Source organism: Microtus pennsylvanicus, chromosome 3 (genome assembly GCF_037038515.1).
Source record: "Microtus pennsylvanicus isolate mMicPen1 chromosome 3, mMicPen1.hap1, whole genome shotgun sequence".
In the NCBI taxonomy this organism is placed as follows: Eukaryota; Metazoa; Chordata; class Mammalia; order Rodentia; family Cricetidae; genus Microtus; species Microtus pennsylvanicus.
Genome location: NC_134581.1, coordinates 47,634,544 through 47,660,547, shown reverse-complemented (window position 1 = coordinate 47,660,547; position 26,004 = coordinate 47,634,544). Strand labels below are relative to the sequence as shown.

Sequence of the window (26,004 nt, the reverse complement as noted above, 5' to 3'; positions counted from 1 at the left end):
CCTGGTCCAGGGCTACAAACAGATGTTATATCTTTCGTTTTAAAATTTAAAATTTGGCACTGGTGAGTAGTAGGGTGTGGGGTCACATAGGTATAATCCCAGCACTAGGGAAGGTGAGAAGTTGAGACTGGAGGACTGAGTTGAAGGCCAGCCTGAGCTACACAATGAGAGAAGCAGGAGGGAAAGAGAGGGATCTCAACAGATCAGTAGCCTGGGCTAGATAGCATGTTCTAGGTCAGCTTGAGCTACACGGTGATACCTTGTTTTCAAAATGAATGAATGAATGAATGAATGCATAGTATTTTCCTTTAAGAATCTTTCTTTTATATATTTTGTTTATCTATGTGTAGAGGACAGAGAACAATTTGCCAAAGTTAGTTCTCTCCTTCTACCATGTGTGCCTTGGGTCTTGAACTCAGGTTGTCAGGCTTGGCAGCAAGCTCCTTTACCTGGGCCCTTAAGAATTTTTTGACTTTCTTTTTTCAATCATCCATTTATTGTATAGCGATAATTTACTTGTTTCTATCCATATATAATATTCTGTGTTGTATATATGCTTGAGAAACATTTGGATGCTTTCCAGGTTTAAAATTTTAGATTTGTCTATTTTATGTGTTTGAATGTTTTGCCTGGAGTATGTCTGCGCATTTGCATGCAGTGCCCTGAGAAGCCAGAAGAGGGCGTCAGATCTCCTGGAACTGGAGCAACAGACAGTCGTGAGCTGCCTTGTGGCTGCTGGGAACTGAGCAGGGGTCTGCAGAGCAGCAAGTGCTCCTAACTTGTGAATGGTCTCTCAGGCCCTTCATGAAAACATTTTTCACATAAGGATCTTGTGCTTTGTCTCAAAGAAGATTGGGCTGCAGAGAGTTAGAGTCTTTCTTAGATAACGTCAGTTTAAGCCAGGTTGGGGTGTTGTGGTGCACACCTTTAACACCAGCACTCGGGAGGCAGAGGCGGGTGAATGTCTGAGTTCAAGGTCAGCCTGGAGTCTCCTGCCTCGGCCACCGCACTGACAATGCCCAGCAAATGAGGTCAAACCAAAGGTCCTGAGTCTAAAAGTGCATGGGTGTCATCATGCACACATCCCAGCTCTGTTGCCCCAAATCCCTCTGCATTCTAGAGCCCCAAGCGTTTTCCTTTTCAGTGCCGGGAATCCTAAGGCAAGCCCAGTCTCTCCCAGGGAGCCACACCACAGCTTCTTTTCTCCTTTAACAAAAATTCACTTTGAAATTATTCTTATATATTATTTTGAGTGTGAGTGCAGTGCCCTCGCAAGCCAGAAGAGGGCATCCGACTGGAGTTAAAGACGCTTGTGAGCAGCTCAACACGAGAGCCGAGAACCGAACTCGGACCCTCTCAAGGGCAGTGCATTCGCAGCGCATTCTCTTGATCCCCGAGCCATTTCATCTCCGGGACTCATCTCATCTAGCAGGACTAGAGAGTGTTCTGCTCTACTCCTTCCTCATTCTCTCAGGCTAAGAAGCAGCTAGGATCCAGATGCTCCAGACCCAGGAATGATCAAACCGCAGGAGGAGCACAGGGAAGCTTGGAGCCCCCACTGGACCCATGACCCGGAAGTACCTGGGAAGACCGAAGGGCCGGAAGTGATGGCAGCCCTGCGATCCCTGCTCTCCTAGCAACCAAACCGGCTTCTTAGCGACGCCAGGTGGCTCCCGCGTCCCTGGCCCCGCCATGCCGGTGCGGGTGAGCGAGTTCAGCTGGCAGCAGACGCCCGCCGCGGTCTTCCTGTCGCTGCCTCTGCGCGGCGTGTGCGTGCGCGACGCCGATGTGTTCTGCGGGGAAAGTTACCTGAAGGTGGGCGGCGCGGAGGCTGCGGTTGCCCCGCGCCTCGGGGGCAGGGGCTGCCGTGAGGAAGCACTGCATGCACTGTGTCCTTTGAGTTTACTTTTTTTTGTTGCTGTTGTTTTTCGAGACAGGATCTCTCTGTGTAGCCCTGACTGTCCTGGAACTCGTTCCGTAGCCCAGGCTGGCCTCCAACTCACTGCGCTCTGTCTGCCTCTGCCTCCCTAGTGCTGGGATTAGAGGCTTGTGCCGCCACCGCCTAGCTACATTTCCATGTTTTATTAAATTTTAATTTAAATCTTTACTTTTACTTTTTTGTGAGGATAAAACTCAGACGCCCCTGTATGCTGCACCACCCAGCTACATTTCCAGCTGCTGTGTGTGTATAAGTATGTGTATTAATGTTTGCGTCCATATGTGTGCACACCAGCGAAGGCCAGAAGAGGGCCTCAGATCTCTTGGAATTGGAGTTACAGGCGGTTGTGAGCCACGATGTGGGTGTGGAAACCAAACCCCACTCTTAATGCAAGAGCAGCGCATGTTCTTAACCACTGAGCCATCTCTCCCACCCCAATGGCTTATGGGGGGGGCGTGTCTTATTCTGTAGCACACACTGACATCGAATTTTAGGCAGTCCTCTTTCAGATGTCCAAGTGCTGGGATTGGTAGGATGCTCCACCCCCCTGGCTAGACCTCAATTAAAGTCCTCTTTTTTTTTTTTTTTTTTTTTTTTTGGTTTTTCGAGACAGGGTTTCACTTTTTAAAAAAACTCTAAGCTGGTGCATGCCTTTAATTCCAGCACTTGGGAGGCAGGGGCAGGCTAATCTCTGTGGGCTATAAGACCTGGTCTATAAGAGCTAGTTCCAGAACAGCCTCCAAAGCTACACCTAGAAACCCTGTCTTGAAAAAACAAAACAAAAAAACCTCTAAACTGTCTGGTGCTGATGCACGCCTTTAATCCTAGCCCTAGGGAAGCAGAGGCAGGTGGGTCTTTTGGAGTTTGAGGCCAGCCTGGTGTTCAGAGTGAGTTCCAGCCAAGGCTATACAGAGAAACTCTTTTTTAAAAAACAAACAAGCAAAATAAACCCACAACAACAACAACAACAAACAACCAATAAATAACTAGATAATAATTCTCGGGCTGGTGAGGTGGGTTAATGCACTGCCACAAAGACAACAACCTCGGTTCAGTCCTCAGGAAGGGGAGAACCAACTTCTCACAATTCCCTGACACCCACGTGCATGGCACGGTGCTCATAGACCCACATACACTGCACACAGAAATCTCATTAAAGCAACAAGAAAGACAAATCTCTGTGGCGTCATCTACAGGCACGTTCAGGTCAGAGATTACTTTCATCCATGCTTCATCATATACCCACGTTCACTTTGCTAACTTATGTTCCCTGGAATAATTCAGTGGGGTTTTCAGAAAACCACATACACATAGGGTCTGCCGTAGCCCAGGATGGCCTCAAACTCACTTTGCAGCTGAGGATGACCTAGAAAGTCTGAGCTTCCTGCCTCTACCTCCTGAGTGCACAGATTTCAGGCATTCGACACCATGCTGGGAACTGTATCCCTACTATAACACTTTTTTTCTGGAATAAATAAATGTAAATTTTTTTTTAATGTGTGTGTGTGATATGCTTGTCTGATGCCCTTGCTGTTCAGAAGAAGGTGTCAAATCTCCTGGAACTGGAGGTACAGATGAATGTGAGTCCCCTCGTGGGTGCTGCAAACAACCCAGGTTTTCTCAAGAACAAGTACTTTTGTTTTGTTTTGTTTTGTTTTTTTTTTTTTTTTTTGGTTTTTCGAGACAGGGTTTCTCTGTGGCTTTGGAACCTGCCCTGGAACTAGCTCTGTAGACCAGGCTGGTCTCGAACTCACAGAGATCCGCCTGCCTCTGCCTCCCGAGTGCTGGGATTAAAGGCGTGCGCCACCACCGCCCGGCCAAGAACAAGTACTTTTAACCACTGAACCATCTCTCCAACCCAGACCTTTTTTTTTTTTTAATGGCAGCGTCTTTAGTTTGTATAGCTAACTTAATGCCTGCTTTCTCTCTTCTGAACAGGTCAACTTTCCTCCATTTTTATTTGAGGTGTTTCTCTATGCTCCCATAGATGATGGGAATAGCAAGGCCAAGATTGGGAATGACACGATTCTCTTTACACTGTATAAAAAGGATCCAGTTATGTGGGAGACCCTTTCTATGCCGGGTGGTAAGTTTTTTAGTGAAAGTTGTTCACTTGAGCTGGGTGTCTTTCATGAGAGCTCAGTACATACCTGTAATCCAAGCACTGGGCAAGCTAAACAACATGAAACCCTAACTCAAAAATAAAAGAAAGTTTCTACTCTAGGCATTGTGGTAACCCAGGGCGGTGAATGCTTGCACTCTTAGCTCTTGTTTGTTTGTTTGTTTTTCAAGACAAGGTTTCTCTGTGTATCTTTGGACCCTGTCGTAGAACTCCTTCTGTAGACCAGGCTGGTCTCAAAGTCACAGAGATCCACCTGCCTCTGCCCCCGCCCCCCAGGGCTAGGTTTAAAGGTCTGTGCCAGCCCTGCCTGGCTGCTTTCTCAGCTCTTACAAGGTTGATGTGAGATGATCACAACTCTAAAACCACCCTGGGGCTTGTTAAAGATGCTGTCTCAAAATCATTCCCTTCTTAACAAATTGGATCTAAAGAAATCTTATCCTGGATCAGTATAAGTGCTTTTCACCTTAATAAAACAAATTAATCATAAACCTGATTTGTAATCAGGTTTAAGTAAAATGCTGCAGGTCCCCAAGTGGCGGCAGTAGGCAGTGGGACATGAGACCATGCCACAGGTCCCTGAGTGGCGGCAAGCAGCAGGCAGCGGGTCCCGAGACCATGGCTGGCCACAAAGGTAGCCAGGTCCCAGGTAGGAAGCCATGTGGCAGGTGAGAGACCACGACAGATAGGCATGCCATTCAGAATGAAGTTGGGTATTCATTTAGTTAGTTATGAAAGGGAAGGGGAGAAGTGGGTTATGGAAGGGGAAGAGCAGAGAGATAGAGAGACAGGGAGAAGGGAAAAAGTGGGGAGAAGGGAGAGGCAGAAAGGAAGGGACTCAGTCGGACTGGGGAGGGAGTGGGCATGGTTTGTCTCTTAAAGGCACAGAACAGACCATTACACATACTTTCCCCTGTGTTGCAGTTGACAAAGAGACAATGCAGAGAATAAGAGAAAAATCTATTCTTCAAGCACAGGAGAAAGCAAAAGAGGCCACAGAAGCAAAAGCTACTGCCAAGCGGGAAGATCAGAGATACGCACTAGGTGTGATGATGAAGGTGAGCTGCAGACCTCCAGACTCACTGAAGGAGATGATGATGCGCTGGGGAAAGATAAGTTCAGCCAGGTGTGGGGGTGCAGGCCACCCAGTTACTCAGATGGTGAACCAGGAGGATGAGAAGTCAAGCCTTTAACAGCTGTGATGGCATATGCCTTAATACCAGCCAGTGGGAGGCAGAGGCAGGCAGATCTCTGAGTTCAAGGCAATCCTGATCTACAGAGGGAGTTCCAAGACAGCCAAAGATACAGAGAAACAGAGTCTTGAAAAAAAACAAAACAAAAAGGAAGGAAGGAAGGAAGGAAGGAAGGAAGGAAGGAAGGAAGGAAGGAAGGAAGAAAAGAAAGCTTTGGAGAAACCCTGTCTCGAAAAGCTAAAAGAAGAAAGAAGAAAAAAAGGAAGGAAGGGAGGAAGGAGGGAAGGAAGGAAGGAAGAAAGAGAAAGAAAGAAAGAAAGAAAGAAAGAAAGAAAGAAAGAAAGAAAGAAAGAAAGAAAGAAAGAAAGGTGTTATACAGTTCAATGGTAAAAGACTTGGCTAGCAGGTTTGAGGCCCTGGGTTCAATCCCCAGCTACTCCCCTGCCCCCGCACACACACTCATTACACACATTTGTTGCCATCTCAGTCCTTTCTTGGTGTTTGGTTGTAGGACTTTGCTGGAGACCTGCTTCAGCTAGGGTTTCAGATCCCAAAGAGGATGCATGGACTCTGGGGGCAGGGGTGGGGTGGGGCACACAATCTGAGGGTGAATCAGGATGACTGCCCGGAGCTTTTTATTGAGAAAAGATTATATCTTTTATACTACTTAGTTGCATCTTGGATTAAATTGGAGACAAGGGCAGGTGAGCTGGGGTGTGGTTTGAGATCAGGAGTTGAGGAATCTAGCATTGACCTTGACACTAGTCACCGGTTGTAGGTTATTTTCTTTTAAGATTTATTTATTAGGTATACAGTGTTCTGTCTGCAGGTCAGAAGAGGGCATCAGATCTCATTACAGGTGGCTGTGAGCCACCATGTGGTTTCTGGGAATTGAACTCTGGACCTCTGGAAGAGCAGCTAGTGCTCCTAACTGTTCAGCTATCTTTCCAGCCCCCAGTCATATGTTAATGAAGGGTCACAGGATCCTCTTGCTTTACCAAGAAGGACTGCTTTATCAAGCATAAACTTTCCTCAAGTTCCCCAGGGAATGGAGACCCTTATCCAAATGCCTGACCTTGAAAAAAGGACTTCTTCTGGGGAGCAGACAGTATACTACAATTTCTTAGTCTTTTTTTTTTTAAATATTTCTTTCTTTCTTTCTTTCTTTCTTTCTTTCTTTCTTTCTTTCTTTCTTTCTTTCTTTATTATGTATACAATATTCTGTCTGTATGCCTGAAGGCCAGAAGAGGGCGTCAGACCTCTTTACAGATGGTTGTGAGCCACCATGTGGTTGCTGGGAATTGAACTCAGGACCTTTGGAAGAGCAATCAGTGCTCTTAACCACTGAGCCATCTCTCCAGTCCCTTAGTCTTTTTAAAATACATTTTTTTTTTTTGGTTTTTCGAGACAAGGTTTCTCTGTGGCTTTGGAGCCTGTCCTGGAACTAGCTCTTGTAGACCAGGCTGGTCTCGAACTCACAGAGATCCACCTGCCTCTGCCTCCCGAGTGCTGGGATTAAAGGCGTGCGCCACCACTGCCCGGCTTAAAATACATTTTTATTGATTTTTTTTTTCGAGACAGGGTTTCTCTGTGGCTTTGGAGCCTGTCCTGGAACTAGCTCTGTACACCAGGCTGGTCTCAAATTTTATTGATATTTATTGAGCTTTACATCCTGATTTTTCTGTATTTATTAATTAAGCTGTTGCCCTTAATGGCCTCAGGCTCTGGATCTGAATTGTAGGCATTTCATTTTTGGGATCAAGTATACCTAGTAAATCTGTAATATTCTGTTCTTGGTGTCATTAGGAGGACACAATTGAATTCCTGGTTCTACAGTGGTGGAGATTTTTTTCCAAAGAATTATTTTGTTTAGTGAAGCTGCCATTGTACACATTTTAATCTTTTACCAAAGCCCATATGAAATTTTCCAAAGGGAAAGCATTGATATTGAGAATCATTAAAAATGAAAGTGAAAAGGTGCTGGAGAAGGGTGGCCTGCAATATTGAAATGCTGGAACTTTGTCAAACAGCAATGGTCACCATGTGGGTCACACCAGGGCTCATTTTGTTAGATGGGCCACTGATTCTTTTATTCCCTGCCCCAAATATAGCTTCTTAAACTGTGGGTTAAGACCCCATATGGAATAACTCACTTAAATGTAGAGAGCAAAAACACTTGGCAACAATAGGGCCCGTCAGATAGCTGAGAAGATAAAGGCACAGGCCACCAAGCCTGGCCACAGGGGCTTGATTCCTGGAACCCACAGGTGGGAAGGTTAAGAGGCTGGTTGAGGCAGCACACCTCTTTAATCCCAGCACTCAGGAGGTAGAGGCAGGAGGATCTCTGTGGGTTCAAGGCCAGCCTGGTCTACAGTGAGTTTCAGGACAACTGGAGCTAAATAGACCTTGTCTCCCCAACTTCTGGTTCTAGATAAATGCTAATCTTCTGCCTTTGTTCAAGCAAGTCTGTCTGATCACTTTCCTCTCTGTAATTCTCATTTTGGCATCTAGAAATGATTGAGGATTTTATAAATGAGGACTGTTCCGTGAAGAACACGATGCTGTGACTGGGAGTGTGTGGTGAGGGGGCACAGCTGGGGACGGCGAGGGCGAGGCTGTCCCACTCCGCACACGTTTCTTCTCTGCACTGTGTGCAGAGAAAATGAAGGCTTACCTGTAGTTGAACTTTCCTTTCAGCCACCAGCTCACGAATAATGATACTGAGACTTATTAATTATGGGAATTTAGCCTTAGCTTAGACCATTCATCTCTTTATTAAACCAATCAGAAGGTGCCTTAGTCAGAGTCCCATCTTTACAGTGTACACAAATATTCCGCAACACATACTTATTATTAGATGAAGCCAATTCTTATCTTTCAGATTGTGGTGTCTGTCCTCTCTGACTTCATCATGCCCTTTTGTGAGGCACGTAAACGCAGGGTGTTATGGTTTAAGTAAAATGCTGTGGATCCCCAAGTGGCTGCAATGGGCAGTGGGTCCCAAAACCATGCCACAGGTCCCCGAAGTGGCAGCAGGTCCTGAGAGCAGCCAGTCCCAGGCAGGGACAGCGTAGTTCCCCAAGTGGCTGCAGTGGGCCATGAGGGGCAGCGAGTTCCAGGCAGGGAGCTGTATGGTGGGTTAGAGACCTCGATGGGGCAGCCAATCCCACAAAGAGAGACAGACAGATGGGCATGTCATGAGATCACACCGCAGAAGGTGGTTGGTCCTGGGCAGGGAGTCACATGGCAGGTGAGAGAGAGACATGGATAGGCAAGCCATGCAAAGTGAGGTTGGATATTTATTTAGTGTTATGGAAGGGAAAGGGGAGAAAGGGAGAAGAGCAGAGAGAGAGAGAGAAAGAGAGATAGAAACGGAAGGGAGAAGGAGAGATGTGGGAAAAGGGATAGACAAAAGTTCCCTCTTCGAGAAGGAGATGGGAAAGGAAAGGACTCAGGCTGGAAGCTGAAGACAGGGATGGGGGGGGGTTGGGGAGTGGGGGCGTGGCTTTCCTCTTAAAGGGACAGAGCAGACCATTGCACAAGGTTTTCTTTTTGTCCTGTGCAGTGTGCCTGGTTTCTCCAGTTGACAACTCTCTGAGCTGTCAGCAGGCAGTGGTTACTGTCTTGGTGCCTAGTGTATAAGCCTTGGGCAGAGGCCCTGGTCTGCTTCTCATTACTGTTACAGCATTCCTGGGAATAGCTCAGTGGTAGATTTCCCCCTTAGCATGCTGGAGGCAGGAATTTAGTCCTCAGCAATGATGAGACAAGGAAAATATGTAAAGCTGAGCGACTTTATAAAGGAAAGGTATTCACTTAACTTACAGCTTTGGAGGCTGGGAGTCCAAGATGAGGCAGTCCATGTACTTGTTAAAGGTGCAGTGTGTAAAACAGATCGCATAGCAAGACAGAAAGCCGGAGAGATCGGGGCTCTTTGGGCTTTACAACAGCTGACTTTCTCAAAAACTAACTCAGGGCTCAGGGTGTAAAGGTGTTTTTTTTTTTTGGTTTTTCTAGACAGGGTTTCTCTGTGGCTTTGGAGCCTGTCCTGTGTCTGTAGACCAGGCTGGTCTCGAACTCACAGAGATCCGCCTGCCTCTGCCTCCCGAGTGCTGGGATTAAAGGCGTGCGCCACCATTGCCCGGCGTAAAGGTGTTTTCTGCCAAGCCCGATGGCCCGAGTTCAGTCCTTAGGACACACAAGGGGAAGGAGGACGTCAACTCAGCGAATTGTCCTCTGGTTTTCACACAGGCACAGTGGCATGCCTGCGCCCATGCCCACATTCAAGAGCACATATACACACATACAACTGAAATGAAGGAGCCGGGCATGATAGCACACACCTTTAATCTCAGTACCCAGGAGGCAGAGGCAGGCAGAACTTTGAGTTCAAGATCAGCCTGGTCTGCATGGTGAGTTCCAGGCCAGTCAGAACTACATAGTGAGACCTGTCCAGAAAAAAGAAAGAAAGAAAAGAAAACGGACAACCAGGCATGGTAGTATAATTCTGAGCCTCTGAAGGCTGAGGCAAGAGGATCTTGATTTTGAGGTCAATCACTATATCCTCCTTCCCCCAAAAAGGACGGACGCAAGGCATCTGCTAGAACTGGCTCAGTCAGGATAACTACCTCTCTTGGTCACTCATCTTCTGTTTGAGTGCTGGGGAACTGGTTGTCTCAAGTGCTAGCAAATACTCTGCTACTGAGCTGTGTCACCAGCTTCTTGGCCACCGACCTGTAAACTGTCCCACCATTGCACGGGTCATCCGCCTAGGACATCCTACATGCACAGTCTTGGGAAGTGAAGCAGAGGGGAAGATAGGGGCCGCCCATTTGGTGTCCTTCAGTTCATCAGTGAGGATGCCGCTCACACAGGTGTGCAGAAGCCACAGCATGATTTACTGTTTCAGTGCCAATTAAACCTGTGGGGGGGGCACTCGGCTCCTATGCCAAGGTGCAGACACTCACATGAGCACGAGCACACGCTACACACACACATCATGCGCACAGCTGTTGCTTTCTGAATGTTCTAAAGGACTTGCTATTACAATGTTTACAGATTGAAGAAGAAGAGAGGAAAAAAATAGAAGATATGAAAGAAAATGAACGGAAGAAAGCAACTAGAGAATTGGAAGCCTGGAAAGAAAGTCAAAGACAAGCTGAAAAGCAAAAGAGCATCCCAAGGAAAGAGAAATGCCAACGGGGAAAACAAGCTGAAGAGAGGGGAACACCGAAGCCCCCGAGTTTGCCCAGGAAGGCCCCGTCTGCTGCTCGCCTCCCCCAAAGAGGTAAGGTGGTAAGGTGCCTTCTCTCTCTCTCTCTCTCTCTCTCTCTCTCTCTCTCTCTCTCTCTCTCTCTCTCCTAAAAAACCTTTTTGCAGGCATAGGGCATGCTCTGGTATATTGAAAATAATCAATACAATAGGAAGATGTAAGACGAAAGCCCTTTTCTGAGGGGTTTGCTGTGTGGTCTGGGCATCCTGGAATGTGTGATACTCTGACCTCAACCACAAATGTTTGGATTGTAGGCACTCTCCATCACTGGCCACATGGTAGTCATTTATTACATTCCATAAATTCCTAGTGTAGAGAGACACTGAAAACAACAAACCCCAAGAGCAGACTCTGGGAACCTGCTATGTGCAAGGACGGGTTAGAGGGAAGGAGCCTCAGGACTGGAATAATGATGGAATCAGAGAACAAGGAAAACAAACAACTAATTTACCTTCTTTGCTTTCATTTGTTTTGAGGCAGAATCTTCTTTCTTTCTTTCTTTCTTTCTTTATTTATTTATTTATTTATTTTTTGTTTTTCGAGACAGGGTTTCTCTGTAGCTTTGGAGCCTGTCCTGTAACTCCCTTGGTAGACCAGGCTGGCCTCGAACTCACAGAGATCCGCCTGTCTCTGCCTCCCAAGTGCTGGGATTACAGGAGTGCGCCACCACCGCCTGGCTGAGGCAGAATCTTCTGTAGCTCAGGCTGGACTCAAACTTGCAACGCAACACAACTAAGAATGGCCTTGAGCTTCTGACCCTCCTACATCCACTTCTCTATTGCTGGGATTTTAGGCAGGCCCACTTATTTTTCCCCTCACTGTTGGGGACCAAGTCCAGGGCTTTGTGCTTTTCTAGGCAAGCTGCTAGACTCTGAGCTAAATCCAACACACACACACACACACCACACACAACCATACTTTTTTTTTAATTGAGATAGCATTTTTATGTAGTCCAAGCTGTTCTGAATGCCCCACATAGCTAAAAAGGGCCCTATCTTTTCTTTCTTTCTTTCTTTCTTTCTTTCTTTCTTTCTTTCTTTCTTTCTTTCTTTCTTTCTTTCTGGTTGTTTTTTCAAGACAGGGTTTCTCTGTGTAACAGCCTTTTTGAAAAATGATTTATGTATTTTTATTTTAGTATGGTGTTTTACCTGCATGTATGTCTGTGCCAGGATGTTGGACACCCTGGAACTGGAGTTACAGACAGTTGTTAGCTGCCGTGGGTTCTTTGGAAATGCAGCCTGTGCTCTTAACTGCTGAACCATCTCTCCAGCCCCACCTTTCCTTATATTTACTCTTTTTCTCTCATCTATATTAATCTGAGTCTTCTTGTCTGGAAATCCTTTTCCCACCGGTTGTAATGTTTGCCTACGTCTGTGCATCCCTCTTAGGTATTCTAGTGTTTCTAAGTGACAGCCGTCCTCCCTTGTCTTTATAGACGACATCCTAGCACACGGCTTAGTTCCTCCTCTCATTCTGGCTGGACTGTCATTGCCTCTGCCTTTGTAAGAATGTCTGCCCTAAGGATGTAAGGATGTCTGTCTTTTGTTAGCATTGTTGCCACTTTCTCACTTGCCTTCTCTGGGAAGTGTCTAGAGAGACGCTGCTTGGGGCATAGGAATTGGAGGAAGCAGGGCAGTGGTGGCTTTGCCTAGTGTGCCTCCCCCACAGTGGATCTGAACTAGACAGAGGTTCAGCCGGGAACCTGGAAAAGTAGTGGGCCATTGATTACAGAATAGACTAGCTAGTCGGGAGGTGGTGCACACCTTTAAACCCAGCTCTCTCTCAGGAGGCAGATGCAGGTGGATCTCTGCAAGTTTGAGGCCAGCCTGGTCTACGTAGTGAGTTCCAGGACAGCCAAGGCTACATAGAGAAACCCTGTCTCAAACAAACAAATGAACAAACAAAAAAGAATGGACTTGCTGTCTTGTTAATACTAAGTATTCTATTCCTTATTGCAGAAAATATCTTTGTTTTATTTTTATTTTTGTTATTATTATGTGAGTATGACCTATGGGGGAGGTCAGAGAATGACTTTGTAGAGTTGGTTCTGTGCCTTGGTTTTTTGTTTATTGAGATGTGGTTTCACTAACCCTAGGTAGCCTGGAACTTACCAGATGGAACAGTCTGGCCTTGAACTCAACAGAGGAGTCTCCTTCTGCCCAGAGAGCTGGTCTGAAAAGCCACCCAATTCTCTCTAGTTCTGTGTGCTGCAATTGCCATGCAGCAGCAAGAGCTTTGCCCTCTGCCCTATCTCACGAGCCCTATCTTTGCTATGCTTTGTCATTTACTTACTTATCTTTATTATTTATTTTTATTTGTTATCAATTTCATTTTATTATTTATTTATTTGTTTTTTGGGGACAAGGTTTCTCTGTGTAACAGCCCTGGGTGTCCTGGAACTAGCTCTTGTAGACCAGGCTAACTTCAAACTCACAGAGATCTGCCTGTCTCTGCCTCCTGAGTACTGGGATTAAATGTGTGCGGCACCACCGCCCAGCTGTTATTAATTTTAGAATTAGTTTTGGTGTATAGTTATCTTAAAAGTTAGTTTGTTAGGGGGCTGGAGAGATGGCTCAGTGGTTAAGAGCATTGCCTGCTCTTCCAAGGGTCCTGAGTTCAATTCCCGGCAACCACATGGTGGCTCACAACTATATGTAAAGAGGTCTGGTTCCCTCTTCTGGCCTGCAGACATGCACACAGACAGAATATTGTATACATAATAAATAAATAAATATTTAAAAAAAAAGAGAGAAAAAAGTTAGTTTGTTAGTTAGAAATGGGAAATAAGCCAGGCAGAGGTGGCAAACACCATTAAGCCCAGCACTCAGGAGGCAGGGGCAGGCGGATCTCTGAGTTCGAGTCAGCCTGGTCTACAGAGCTAGTTCCAGGACAAGCTCCAAAGCTACAAAGAAACTCTGTCTCGAAAAAACAAACAACGACAACGACAATGAAACAGGAAATAAAAGACTTATTCGCTACCATTGCTTTTGAAGGGAGAAATTGGGAAAACATATTTTCTGAGAAGTTAAAGGAAGACAGCGTTCCCGCACCACGGTCTGCTGGCAATATTCAAATCAGCTTTACCCCTCGAGCATTCCCAACTGCTCTTCGTGAATCCCAAGTGGCAGAAGAGGAGGAGGTAGGCACTCCTAGCCTCAGTTAGCCGGCACCTCTTCAGTCAGTGTCCCCCTGGAGGAATGCTTTCATTACGTCCTCTACTGAAATTAGCATTGGGCAGGGTGTGGTGGCACACACCTTTAATCCTAGCACTAGGAGGCAGAGACAGGTGGGTGTCTGTGCATTCATTATAGCTTGGTCTATACAATGAGTTCCAGGGTAGCCAGGGATGTGTTGAGAGATCCTGTCTCAAAAAAAGAAAGGAAGGAAGGAAGGAAAGAGGGAAGAAAGAAAGCAAGAAAGAAAGAAGAAAGAAAAAAATCAGGTTTTGGATTTCTTTGTTTTGTGTTGTATGTTTTGTTTTAGTGGTTTGTTTGTTTGTTTGAGACAGTGTCTCACTATATAGCTTAGATTGGCCTGAGACTCACAGTTAACCGAAGTTGGTCTTGAACTTGTGAATCTCTCACTTCAGTCTGTACTAACATGTTGTGTGGCTTTAAGTTATGCTAGTGACTGAACCCATGGTACATGCCACAAGGTCTATAGTGTAATATTATCTAAACATATATTGTAATATATGTTTAATTTTGTGTTCAGAGGCCGACCTGTTCTACAAAGAAAGTTCTAGGCTAGCCAGAGCTACATAGAGAGAATTTGTTTAAAAAATATATAGCCGGGCAGTGGCAATGCATGCCTTTAAATACTAGCATGCAGGAGACAGAGTTAGGTGGATCTCTGTTAGTTTAAGGCCAGTCTGGTCTATGGAATGAGTACCAGGACAGCCAAGACTGTTACACAGAGAAATCCTGTCTCGAAAAACAAAAACAAACAAATAAATGAGTAGGGGCTGGAAAGATGTCTCAGAAAGAGTACTGTCTGCCCTTCTAGAGGACCCAGGTTCAGTTTTCAGCACTCATGTGACAGCTCACAGTTGTTTGTAACTCCAGCTCCAGGAGATTTGACATCGTCACTCAGGCATTCTTGCAGGTAAACACCAAAACACATAAAAATAAAAATAAATAAATAACTCATTAAATCATTAAACAAATTTTTAAAAACAACAAAAATATGAATAAAGACTGTCTAAAAATAGCAAAACAAACTAGCAAAAACCAACCAATAATGGTGCAATAATATTCACATGAATTCCTAATTTGGACTAGATACTTTTAAAAAGGATATATTATTTTCTAAATAATATGTGTGTATATGTGTGTTCCTGTGTGTGGGTTATGGGCACAAGTGTGGATGTTTCAGACTAGAGGTGTTAGGTCATATGGAGCTGGTGTTCCAGGTAGTTGTGAACCACCTGATATGTGTGCTGTTGTCCGAACTTGGGTTCTTGGAAGACCAATAGGGTTACTCACTACTTAGCCACTGAGAATCTCTCTAGTTCTGGACTAGAAACACATATCTATTTGATCTCAACTAGCTAAGGAATCTTTTAAAAAGCGTTTAAAAGTTTGTAAATACTAAAAGTTTAAAATAACCATTAAGTAGTGGGTTTATAAAATCAAGCCATTTGCTGACAGAGGTTTCTGTCCTGCCCAGTTCCACAGCCGTTCAGTCCCAAAGAAACACACAGAGGTCTACGTTAATTATAAACTGGTTGGCCTATTAGCTCAGGCTTTGTAGTAACTATTATAACTTATATTAGCCCATAATTCTCATCTGTGTTAACCTCTTGGCTTGGTATCTTTTATCAGTGAGGCATTCTCATCTTGCTTCCAGGATAACAACTGCAGACTGACTCTTTCCTCTTCCCAGAATTCTCCTGTTCTCATCACCCTGCCTCTATTTCCTGCCTGGTTGCCCTGCTTATACTTCCTGCCTAGCTACTGGCCAGTCAGGGTTTTCTTAAAATAATACAAGTGACAGGATACAAGACCATTGTCCCACAGCAGCCACTGTAAACAAAATACCTAAAATTAGGTGGCTTAATGAACAGACATTCATTTCTCAGTTTTCTTATCAGGGGCTACCAAGGGCTCTTGGTGAGGCCCTCATTCTATCTCCTCATGGTGGTGATGAAAGCAGGCTTTGATCTCTTTCTTTATTTTTTTAAATAATTTTTATTTTATTTCATATGCATTAGTGTTTTGCCTTCATGTATATCTGTGTGAGGGTGTTGGGTCTCCTTGAACTACTTACAGACAGCTGTGAGCTGGCATGTGGGTTCTAGGAATTGAACCCTGGTCCTCTGGAAGAGCAGCCGGTGCTCTTGGACATTATACTATCTCTCCAGCCCCTTGATCTCTTTCTTTTGTGAAGAGACTAAGGTCATCACAGTATTATCTAAATTCCATGGCATTCCTGACTTCCCTATCTCTGACACTGTCACAACAGTAGTTAGGCCTTTAACATGTGTATTTGCCATTTGACAGACTGTTCAGCCCATTGATCCAGATGACATTTTTGCCTTCTGGGCAAAGGTGGGAAATCTAAAACTATTAATAAGAACAAGGCCTTTTAGAAGGGGAGTATTGACTCTGCCATGTTGTCCTCTGGCCTCCTCATGTATGATGTGATATGAATATACTCCCCACTCATACACACGTGCTAATAAATTTTGTTTTGTTCTGTTTTATTTGAGACAGATGTAGCCCAGGCTGGCCTGGAACACACAGAGATCCACTTGCCTCTGCTTCTGAGAGCTGGGATTAAAGACATTCGCCACCATGCCTGGCCCATAACTAAAGTTTTCCATGAGCCTTTTGTATCTTCTGTGGCTGGCATCTGCTTTGCCCCATGTTAGCCAGTGTCACAGCCCTGTGACAAAGTGACTCAGCAAGGCGCTTACAAGGAGGGATGCTTAATTCATCTGGTGCTCTCGGAGGCATCAGTCTGTGGTTGGTTAGTCCCATTGCTTTGGGACCAGCAGCTAGGCTCAGCATCCCAGAGAAGCAAACCCACTCACCTCATGGTGGCCAAGAGGTTAAGAGAGGGGACCAGGGTCCTGATGTTCTGTTCAGGCTCATCCTTTGGTGACCTGATTTTCTTTCACCAGGTTCACAACCTCCTAGTAGTGCCACAGGCTGGGGACCTCGGACACATGGCCTGGGGGCATTGAAGAGTTGAGCATAACATCTTCCACAGATGCACGGTGTAGAAGGTTGATAAAGTAAAGGAAATTAGGATGGTAGCTCCTTCCCTGTAGCCCAGGCAGGCCTTGAACTTGTGCCATCCTGCCTGAGAAAGTGGCTTAGAGTTTAGACTTGTGCCACCAGGCCCAGCTTAAAGGCAGTAAACCTCAAGAGGTGAGCTTAGTGGAAGTTGATTGTGTCCTGGTGACACTGTCCTTGGGAGGTGTTGGTACTTACTGCTCTGAGGAGAGGCTGTTTTTCCCTAGAGCAGCCTGTTGAAGAGATGCAAGTCTAGCCCTCCCCCAATTTCTCACTATCTCCTTCACCATATAAAATCTCTCCCATCAGCCAGGCGATGGTGGCGCACGCCTTTAATCCCAGCACTAGGGAGGCAGAGGCAGGCGGATCTCTGTGAGTTCGAGGCCAGCCTGGTCTACAGAGAGAGATCCAGCACAGCCAGGACTGTTACACAGAGAAGCTCTTGTCTCGATAAGGAACCTCTCCATCTCTCACATCCACGCTCACATGTGCAGCCACACGACGCCGTCTGCCGTGCTGTGACACAGCCAAGAGGCTGGCAGGGGAACCTTCCAGGTGATGCTGTCTAGAACTTTGGCTTTCCAACCTTCAAACTGTGAGCAACATTTCCTTCTGAGAAACCCCCCTTCCTTCTGAAATGTCAGCCTTGGATATTTTGAATAGCAGTACAAAATAGATGAAGAGTGGGTGTCTCAGTTTCTTTTCCATTTATTTTTTCATCTTATTTTACTTATTTACTTTTGAGACAAGGTCTTGTGTGTAGCCCAGAGCTTGCTGTATAAAGCAGGCTGGCCTTGAACTCGAAGATCCACCTTGCTCTATCTCCTTGGCTGGCTTCTTTTCCTCTTGGTGTTCTAAAACACTCTGACAAAGGCAACTTAAAGGGGAAAGGGTCTATGTCAACCCACGGTGCAAGGACAGTCTGCCATGGTGGGGAAGGCAGCAGACACTTGAAGCAGCTGCTCAGTGAGAACATGAATGTTGTTCTGCTGCTCTCCCCATGGACACAGTCCAGGAGTGGCTTCGCCCACAGTTAAAATGAGTCTCTTCATTTTATCATGTGATCATTTTATCATGTGATCATTTTATCATGTGATCAGGATAATCTCCCCACCTCGGCCATGCTAGAGACCCTTCTCCTCGGTGACTGCTGATAACGTCAGGTTGACTGCACAAACCAGCATAGGTGATGTCCATCACCAAACTGCATTCTCATTGTAGTGGCTGCATAAACAAGCGGAGGCCCGGAGAGCCCTGAGCACTGATCTTCCTGAATTCTCTGACTTGAAAGAAGAAGAGAAGAATCCAGACTGGTTGAAAGAAAAGGGAAAGTGAGTTGTCAGAGTGTTCTGCATTCTACACTAGGCTCTCACCACATTCTAGGCGTAGATTGACTGTGTGTGTGTGTGTGTGTGTGTGTGTGTGTGTGTGTGTGTGTGTGTATACTGTTAAGGAGTGATAGATCATTGCTCATCTACTTGACATAAGCTTGAGTCATTTGGGAAGCGGGAACCTCAATTGAAAAAAGCCCCCATCAGATTTGTCTATGGTGTGATTTCTTGATTAGTGATTGATGTAGGAATGCTCAGCTCAAGGTAGGCACTGCCACCCCTGGGTGAGTGGTTCTGGGTATGATAAGAAAGTCTGAGCAAGCCATGAGAAGCAAGCCAGTAGGTGTGGATCCTCCATGGCCTCTACATAGGTTATGAGCCACCACTCCTAGTTTGAGAACCGCCTTTTAATCCATGTACCTATATGCTTTCAGAACAGGGCCAGGAAGACTACCTTTGCTATTGCATTTAAATAAATTTGTTTTCTGGAGACAGGAAGTTTCCTCATGCTGCTTCTCCCAATAGAAGGATGATGGAATTGGCATTACAAAATGGCTTCTCAGATGCAGGTGTAATTGCCTTCTGTTGATCGTGTTTATCCAATTCTGTTGCAGTACTGGGTGGTTAGTGTGTGTTAACAAAAGGCAGAGGAGAGGAATCCAGTCTTCCTTTTTAGGACTTCTTTCCTAAGGAAAATCAATTGAGTTCACTGCCAAAGAGCAGGAGTCTTGGGCAGTAACTAGAGTTGCCGCGCCCTTTTTTGTTTGTTTCTTTTCTTTTCTTTCCTTCTTCCTTTTTTTTTTTTTTTGACAAGGTCTCACTATGTAGCCCTGGTTGGCTGGCCTGGAATTCCTCATGTAGGCTAGGCTGGTCTTGAACTCACAATGATTCTCCTGTCTCAGCATCCTGAGTGCTGGAATTACTGGCATGCACTGTCATACCTGTGGGGAATTTGTATATAAAAAACCATTATTCCTGAGCTGGCAGTTAGTGCTCCAGGCACTCCAGCCTTCACACTTGTCATGCACTGAAACCATTGCCCCCCTGCTCTACTGCCCCCCCCTCGGTTCCTGGGCTTTGGGGCTTGAGCTAGAACTAACTATACGTGGTATCTTGTGGGCAGATGGAGCTCAGCACGCCTTGGCCTCCATAGTTGCTTGACCCAGTTGCTCACAGTACACATCTTTCTACCCTTCTGTACCACCGTGTCCAGCTTGGTCTGAGAACGATGGCACTAGGAGACTTTTGATTTTGAAAGCCCTAGGTGTGCTATTGCAAACTAAGATGGCTATGCCGTCACTAGGTGATAGGCTCTCTGAGGATCCACATGCATTCCGTTGTTGTTTCACGGTATGCCTTATGGGTTCCTTTTTCTGCCACTACCGCCAGGCTTCCAAAGGATCCTATAAGAGAAAGATAGTCCTAATGCTGCCCTTGCTGACTTGTGACTTGTTATATGAACTAAGCTGGCCTTGAACTTGTGATGATACTCCTGCTTCTGCATCCCAACTTCTGGGATTACAGGTCTTTAGCACCACGTCCATGTTATTTTTTTTTATCATATGCATAATGCTAATTTCTCCCCTCTTCATTATGAATGCTAACTTGAAGGTACCTGTGCCCCTTCTCTAAGATGTATGGATGCTGGCTGGCTGGCTTGTGCACTCTGTCTGTCCAGTAGATTTTTGTGGCATTGGGGATTGAATCAAGGGCCTCACTTGTCTAAACAAATGCTAACACACTGAGCTATAGCCTATCCCCAGCCATTTTCCACTTTCATTCAATTATTTCATTTATTGTTGGTTTGCTTTGACATGGGGCTCACACGCAGTCTGGGGAACTTGCTGTGTAACCCAGAGCCTTAAAATCCAGATCCTCCTTTCTCCCTCTCAAGGGATGGGGTTGCAAATTTTATTCTTTTATTTTGAGACAGGGTCTCACTAAGTTGTCCAAGCTGCCTTCAACTTGTTGCATAGGCCCAGTAAAGCTTGATCTTGCAGTCCTCGTACGCTGGTCTGTCAAGAGCTGAGATTGCAGGTCTGCACCACCAGGCTGGTTGATCCTGGCTCTTTGTTAAAGATATGTTGACACTTGTGTCAAGCGCAGCAGCTTCGTTGTGTCACGGAGTGCTGTTCCTCTGTTTCTTGTTCCTTTCTTGGTCTCACCACACTAGCTTTAATATAACTCGTTTCTCCTATGGTTAAAAATAAAGAGCAATGTTTGCTCTGGGTGCTTTCCTTACTCATATCCAGCAGGGGGAGAAGTGTTATCAACTATCTCTCTCCAACTTGAGACCCAAACTACCAGCTTCAGTCAGGCCAGTTTACGCCCCTTTCCCATCCCTAAATAAATCACTGAATCAAGGAAGATAGACATGCACTCGCTGCATTAAACCACTGATGACTGCCTTTGGGGGTGGGGGTCCATCCTAGTCAAGGCGCATGCTTGGTGTATGTAGAGAGATGGAATTTGTGCAGCAGGCTGGGAATAAATGAGGGGGGTGGTAAGTCGTCTCTCTGGCTGCCAAGTAAGCATGTTTGCTTCGATGTTAAATTGGCCTTTTCTTTTTGTCTCATTAGCAAATTGTTCGCAACAGAAAACTATTTGGCAGCGGTTGATGCATATAATTTAGCCATACGATTAAACAGTAAGATTCCATTATTGTATTTGAATCGGGCTGCTTGCCATCTCAAACTAAGAAACTTACACAAGGCCATTGAGGACTCTTCTAAGGTATGTTTGTTCTTCTGATGGGTGTGTTGTGTGTATGTGTATATATTTCTTACTTAATTTAAAAATATGATGCTTTAAGCTGGGTGGTAGTAGTGCACACCTTTAATCCCAGCACTCAGGAGGCAGAGGCAGGCGGATCTCAGTGAGTTCGAGGCCAGCCTGGTCTAGAAGAGCTAGTTCCAAAACAGGCTCCAAAAGCTACAGAGAGACCCTGTCTCAAAAAACAAAAACAAACAAAAGATGATGCTTTAAAATTATCCTGGGGCCGGGCGTTGGTGGCGCACGCTCTTAATTCCAGCACTCGGGAGGCAGAGGCAGGTGGATCTCTGTGAGTTCAAGACCAGCCTGGTCTACAAGAGCTAGTTCCAGGACAGGCTCCAAAGCCACAGAGAAACCTGTCTCAAAAAAAAAAAAACCAAATAAATAAATAAAAATAAAATAAAATTATCCTGGAGAGTGAGGTGGGTGGCTCCTCGAGAGGTTGAAGAAAGAAGATCACTGAGTTTGAGGCCAGTGTTCCAGGTTAGATAAGGTTACAAAATGAGACTCTGTCTTAAAAGATCAAAATAAACAAAATAAACAAATTGGTGCTCAATTCAGCAGCACATATGCTAAAATTGGAACAATATAGAGATTGTCATGGCTCCTGTACAAGGATGACATGTAAATTTATGAAGCATTTTATAATTTTCTTTTTGAGTTTCCATTTGAGTGTGCTTGGACTACTAAAGCAAAAAATGAAATTGTTAACTTTAATGGAGCCTAGCACGCTCAAGGTCTACACAGCTAGGTCAGACCTTAATATTCAGGCGTGAGGGTAAGGCAGGCACTGCAGACGTTTGCTCGGCCTTTCCTTCTTTATTGACTTAAATGATGTTCCAGGCCAGCAGTCCTCAACTCGTGAGTTGAGACCCTCACAGGGGTCACATATCAGATATTTATATTATGATTCATAACAGAAGAAAAATTATAGTTATGAAGTAGCAACAAAGTAATTTTATGGTTTGGGGTCACTACAACATGAGGAACTGTACTAAAGGATTGCAGCATTAGGAAGGCTGAGAACCTCTGGTCTAGGACTTAGCACTTAGCTTAGTAGGAGAGCATCTGCTTAGCCAGTGTGAGCTGCTGGGGTCTGTACTCAGGCCCCTCTCCCAGAAGTTAAATGCTAGTCCCTTAGCCTGCTCTACCGTTAGGTCTGCACCTCGTACTCCTTTCCTTTGTGTTTGTTCTCCTTGGAGGACGATCTGCAATGGCCATGCTTTCTGCTTCCCAAGAGCGAGATTACTACGTACATAGTGAGCAAAATGGAAAGAACAGTCAGCAAGTAGCAAACAGGAAGCAGGACAGCAGAAAGTGAACCATCACCACGTCAGTGTTGACAATATATCCAGAAGCAGCAACTGGGGAAGTCCTCCTGGGGTAGTCATAAGGCAGGCGGGGGGGGGGGGGGAGCGGGGGGGTGTCCTGTGGAGAGGTTTCCAGGCAGTGTAGAGTTTGCTTCATGAATGGGATTCCAGCTCCTCCTTCCCACGGCAGGCATTTTTATCATTTTTATACTGTATGATAGGCAATAATAAGCTCTCCTTCCCACAGCAGGCATTTTTATATTGTATGATAAACAATAGTAACCTCTGCTGGGAATGGTTCCCCTTCCAGCTTTTCTCAGGGGTGCCCTGTTTTTAATAACACTCTTTGCTCTTAACTGTTTTCCTTTCTACCTGTTAGAGGGAGCCAGGGGGCAACCTGACCAAGGACATGGGATTTTGGAAGATCTTGAAATGACCGTGCTTGAGCACAAATAGTATTGACAATTTACCAGTATAACTTATATTTCAGGCCTAAATTGCCTAAGCTAAAATTGAACAGGCCTTGAGTTTGCTGTTCTGTGCCTTCCTAGTAGCAAAAATTATTAGCACGTGCCACCAGGCCCAGCAGTTTGATTTGTTTGTATTTTTACTTTTTTATTTGTTTTTGAGTCAGGGTTTCACATAGCCTACACTGGCTAGAGCACAGTAGTTGAAGAAGAATGCCTTGCATTCCTGACCCTCCCAAGTGCTGGGACTGCAGGCCTGTTGCACGCCCAGTTTAGTAATGCGCCAGGTACAGGAATTACAGGTGCAAACCATTATGCCTTTCTATCCGCTTTCAAGTTAGAATTTAGAATTTTCACTGTTTTTTTTGTTTTGTTTTGTTTTTTGTTTTTTCGAGACAGGGTTTCTCTGTGGCTTTGGAGCCTGTCCTGGAACTAGCTCTTGTAGACCAGGCTGGCCTTGAACTCACAGAGATCCGCCTGCCTCCTGCCTCCCAAGTGCTGGGATTAAAGGCGTGCCGCTGCCCGCTCTGCTGCCCTTTGTTTTATGTACACAGTAGGTGTGTAGACGCGCGTGGATACGTGAGTGCAGGAACGTGTGACTGCAAGAGGCCAGTCTTGGTGTTCTTCAGGCTCACCTGAAGGATTTATTTGGATTATGTGTATGTTTGTGTGTATGGTGTGTGTATGTGGGTGTGCACACAATGCAGTTGCCCTTGGAATCTAGAGGACGCCTCTGGGTCCCCTGGAACTGAAGTTATAGACAGTAGTGGGTGCCTGCTATGAGTGCTGGGAAATAAGGTCCTCTGGAAGAGCAGCAAGTGCTCATAGCCTCTAACCCATCTTTCTAGCCTCACTTGCATTTGTGTGTGTGAGGTTTTTTATTTTTGTAAAAAAATATTTATTTATTTATTATGTATACAATATTCTGTGTGAGCCAGGCGGTGGTGGCGCACGCCTTTAATCCCAGCACTTGGGAGGCAGAGGCAGGCGGATTTCTTTTTTTTTTTTTAATTTATTTATTTATTAAGGATTTCTGCCTCCTCCCCACCACCGCCTCCCATTTCCCTCCCCCTCCTCCTATCAAGTCCCTCTCCCTCATCAGCTCGAAGAGCAGTCAGGGTTCCCTGACCTGTGGGAAGTCCAAGGACCGCCCACCTCCATCCAGGTTTAGTAAGGTGAGCATCCAAACTGTCTAGGCTCCCCCAAAGCCAGTACGTGCAGTAGGATCAAAAACCCATTGCCATTGTTCTTGAGTTCTCAGTAGTCCTCATTGTCCGCTATGTTCAGCAAGTCAGGTTTATCCCATGCTTTTTCAGACCCAGGCCAGCTGGCCTTGGTGAATTCCCGATAGAACATCCCCATTGTCTCAGTGTGTGGATGCATCCCTCACGGTCCTGAGTTCCTTGCTCGTGTTCCCTCTCCTTCTGCTCCTGCTTTGGACAGGCAGGCGGATTTCTGTGAGTTCGAGACCAGCCTGGTCTACAAGAGCTAGTTCCAGGATAGGCTCCAAAACCACAGAGAAACCCTGTCTCGAAAAACCAAAAAAAAAGAAAAGAAAAAAAAAAAGAAAAACAATATTCTGTGTGTATGCCTGCAGGCCAGAAGAGGGCCCTAGACCCCATTACAGATGGTTGTAAGCCACCATGTGGTTGTTGGGAATTGAACTCAGGACCTTTGGAAGAGCAGGCAATGCTCTTAACCTCTGAGCCATCTCTCCAGCCTGAGGTTTTTTAAATTTAATTAGAATATGATTTTATCGTTTCTCCACTCCTCCCTCAATTCCTCCCATGTCCACCCCCACACCATATTCATGGTCTCTTTAATTATTATGTCCTACTTTTTTTTCTTTTGAAGCAGTCTCTCACTGGGATCTAGGCTAGGCTGGCTAGCCTGCCACCCAGCCCCAGGGATCCTCTGTGTTGGCTTCCCCAGCACTGGCATTAGCATGCTCCACCATGCCTGGAGTTTTCTGAGAATGTTGGGGTTAGAACACAGGTCTTCATGCTTACAGAGCAAGCACTTTATCCACTGAGCATCTCCCTAACTGCTAATTATAATATTGTTTGAAGGCACTAGAATTGTTGACACCCCCTGTTTCCGATAATGCCAATGCAAGAATGAAGGCACATGTCCGACGAGGTACAGCGTTCTGTCAACTGGAATTGTATGTTGAAGGTAAGAGGTTGATGGGGGATGGCACAGCTGTCAGCAGAAGAGCTTCGCATTCATAGGGCCTTGTGTTAGATCCTTGGTGCCATACAAACTGTGTGTGGTGGCACACACCTGTAATGCCAGCTCTTAGGAGGTGGAGGCAGGAGATCAGAAGTTCAAAGTTGTCTTCAGTTACCTATCAAATTCAACGTCTGCTGAGCGACATGCAGGAGACCCTGTTTCAAAAAACAAAAAGGTGTATAGATAACACAGGTACTTATGAAATACTTGCTTTATTGATTCTCACTGATATGTCTCTACAGGCTTGCAAGATTATGAAGCTGCACTTAAGATCGACCCATCCAACACAGTTGTACAAAACGATGCGGAGAAGATTCGGAATATAATTCAAGGGACAGCATTGAAGTCTCGTGACTAGCAGCAGCTAGGTACAGGAGTCAGTTAGTGCTCTGCCACTGTGAAGAGCAAACTGCCGGAGACCCTCTGGAGAGGCAGTGCCTGGGGGATCACCTCCAAAGAGAGATCCCAGCACTGGGGGGCAGAGGCAGCTGGGCTCTGTGAGTTTGTTGCCAACCTGCCCTACATGCCGAGCTCCAGGTCAGCCAGAGCGAGACCCTGTTTCAAAGCACAGAACTAAGCATAGAGAATGGTTGGTTATTCTAATGCTTGGTCTTAGCACAGGACTTGGGCTTTGACGTTGCTGTCCTGAACTGTCCTTGCTGTTGGAAGCTCCTGGGGTTTGCAGGATACTATTGAGGAGTCAATAGACTAGAATTTCCACATTAAAGACTGTATTTATAAAGTTTATATTATTTTAAATGTAGTATTTCATTCTGAACGATTGGTTTTGGAATACTTTATAGACTTTTTTTTTTTTTGGTTTTTCGAGACAGGGTTTCTCTATAGCTTTGGTGCCTGTCCCAGAACTAGCTCTTGTAGACCAGGCTGGCTTCAAACTCCCAGAGATCTGCCTGCCTCTGCCCCCCCCGAGTGCTGGGATTAAAGGCGTGCACCACCACCGCCCGGCTTTATAGACACTTTTTAATCATTTACAGATACATGAAACCATAATTTTTTCTTATACTATTTGTTGTTTGATATTAGATCAGCTAGAGTGTAGTGTTATGTTGCATACCAGCCCTGGATATAATGGGCAAAAAAGATGTAGAATTCCAGGCCAGCCTGGGCTACAT

General features: G+C 45.5%; 1 protein-coding gene and 1 non-coding gene across 3 annotated transcripts; both read left to right on the top strand.

Moving 5' to 3' along the window:
• Window positions 1-1,492: 1,492 nt before the first annotated feature.
• Window positions 1,493-25,618, top strand: Dnaaf4 (dynein axonemal assembly factor 4). 2 transcript variants are annotated; one of them, XM_075965288.1, is made up of 9 exons: window positions 1,494-1,815; window positions 3,878-4,025; window positions 4,983-5,116; window positions 10,307-10,535; window positions 13,514-13,659; window positions 17,981-18,090; window positions 20,670-20,823; window positions 24,709-24,814; window positions 25,114-25,618. In XM_075965288.1, the coding sequence occupies exons 1-9, from the start codon at window positions 1,693-1,695 to the stop codon at window positions 25,227-25,229; spliced, it is 1,266 nt and encodes a 421-aa protein (XP_075821403.1). In that variant the 5' UTR covers window positions 1,494-1,692; the 3' UTR covers window positions 25,230-25,618. The 2 variants fall into 2 exon arrangements, with proteins under 2 accessions (XP_075821404.1, XP_075821403.1); XM_075965289.1 differs by lacking the exon at window positions 24,709-24,814 and having other exon boundaries at window positions 1,493-1,815.
• LOC142847498 (U6 spliceosomal RNA) lies at window positions 21,411-21,514 on the top strand. The gene has a single exon (XR_012910244.1). It is a non-coding gene; the product is annotated as a U6 spliceosomal RNA (small nuclear RNA).
• Window positions 25,619-26,004: the final 386 nt, after the last annotated feature.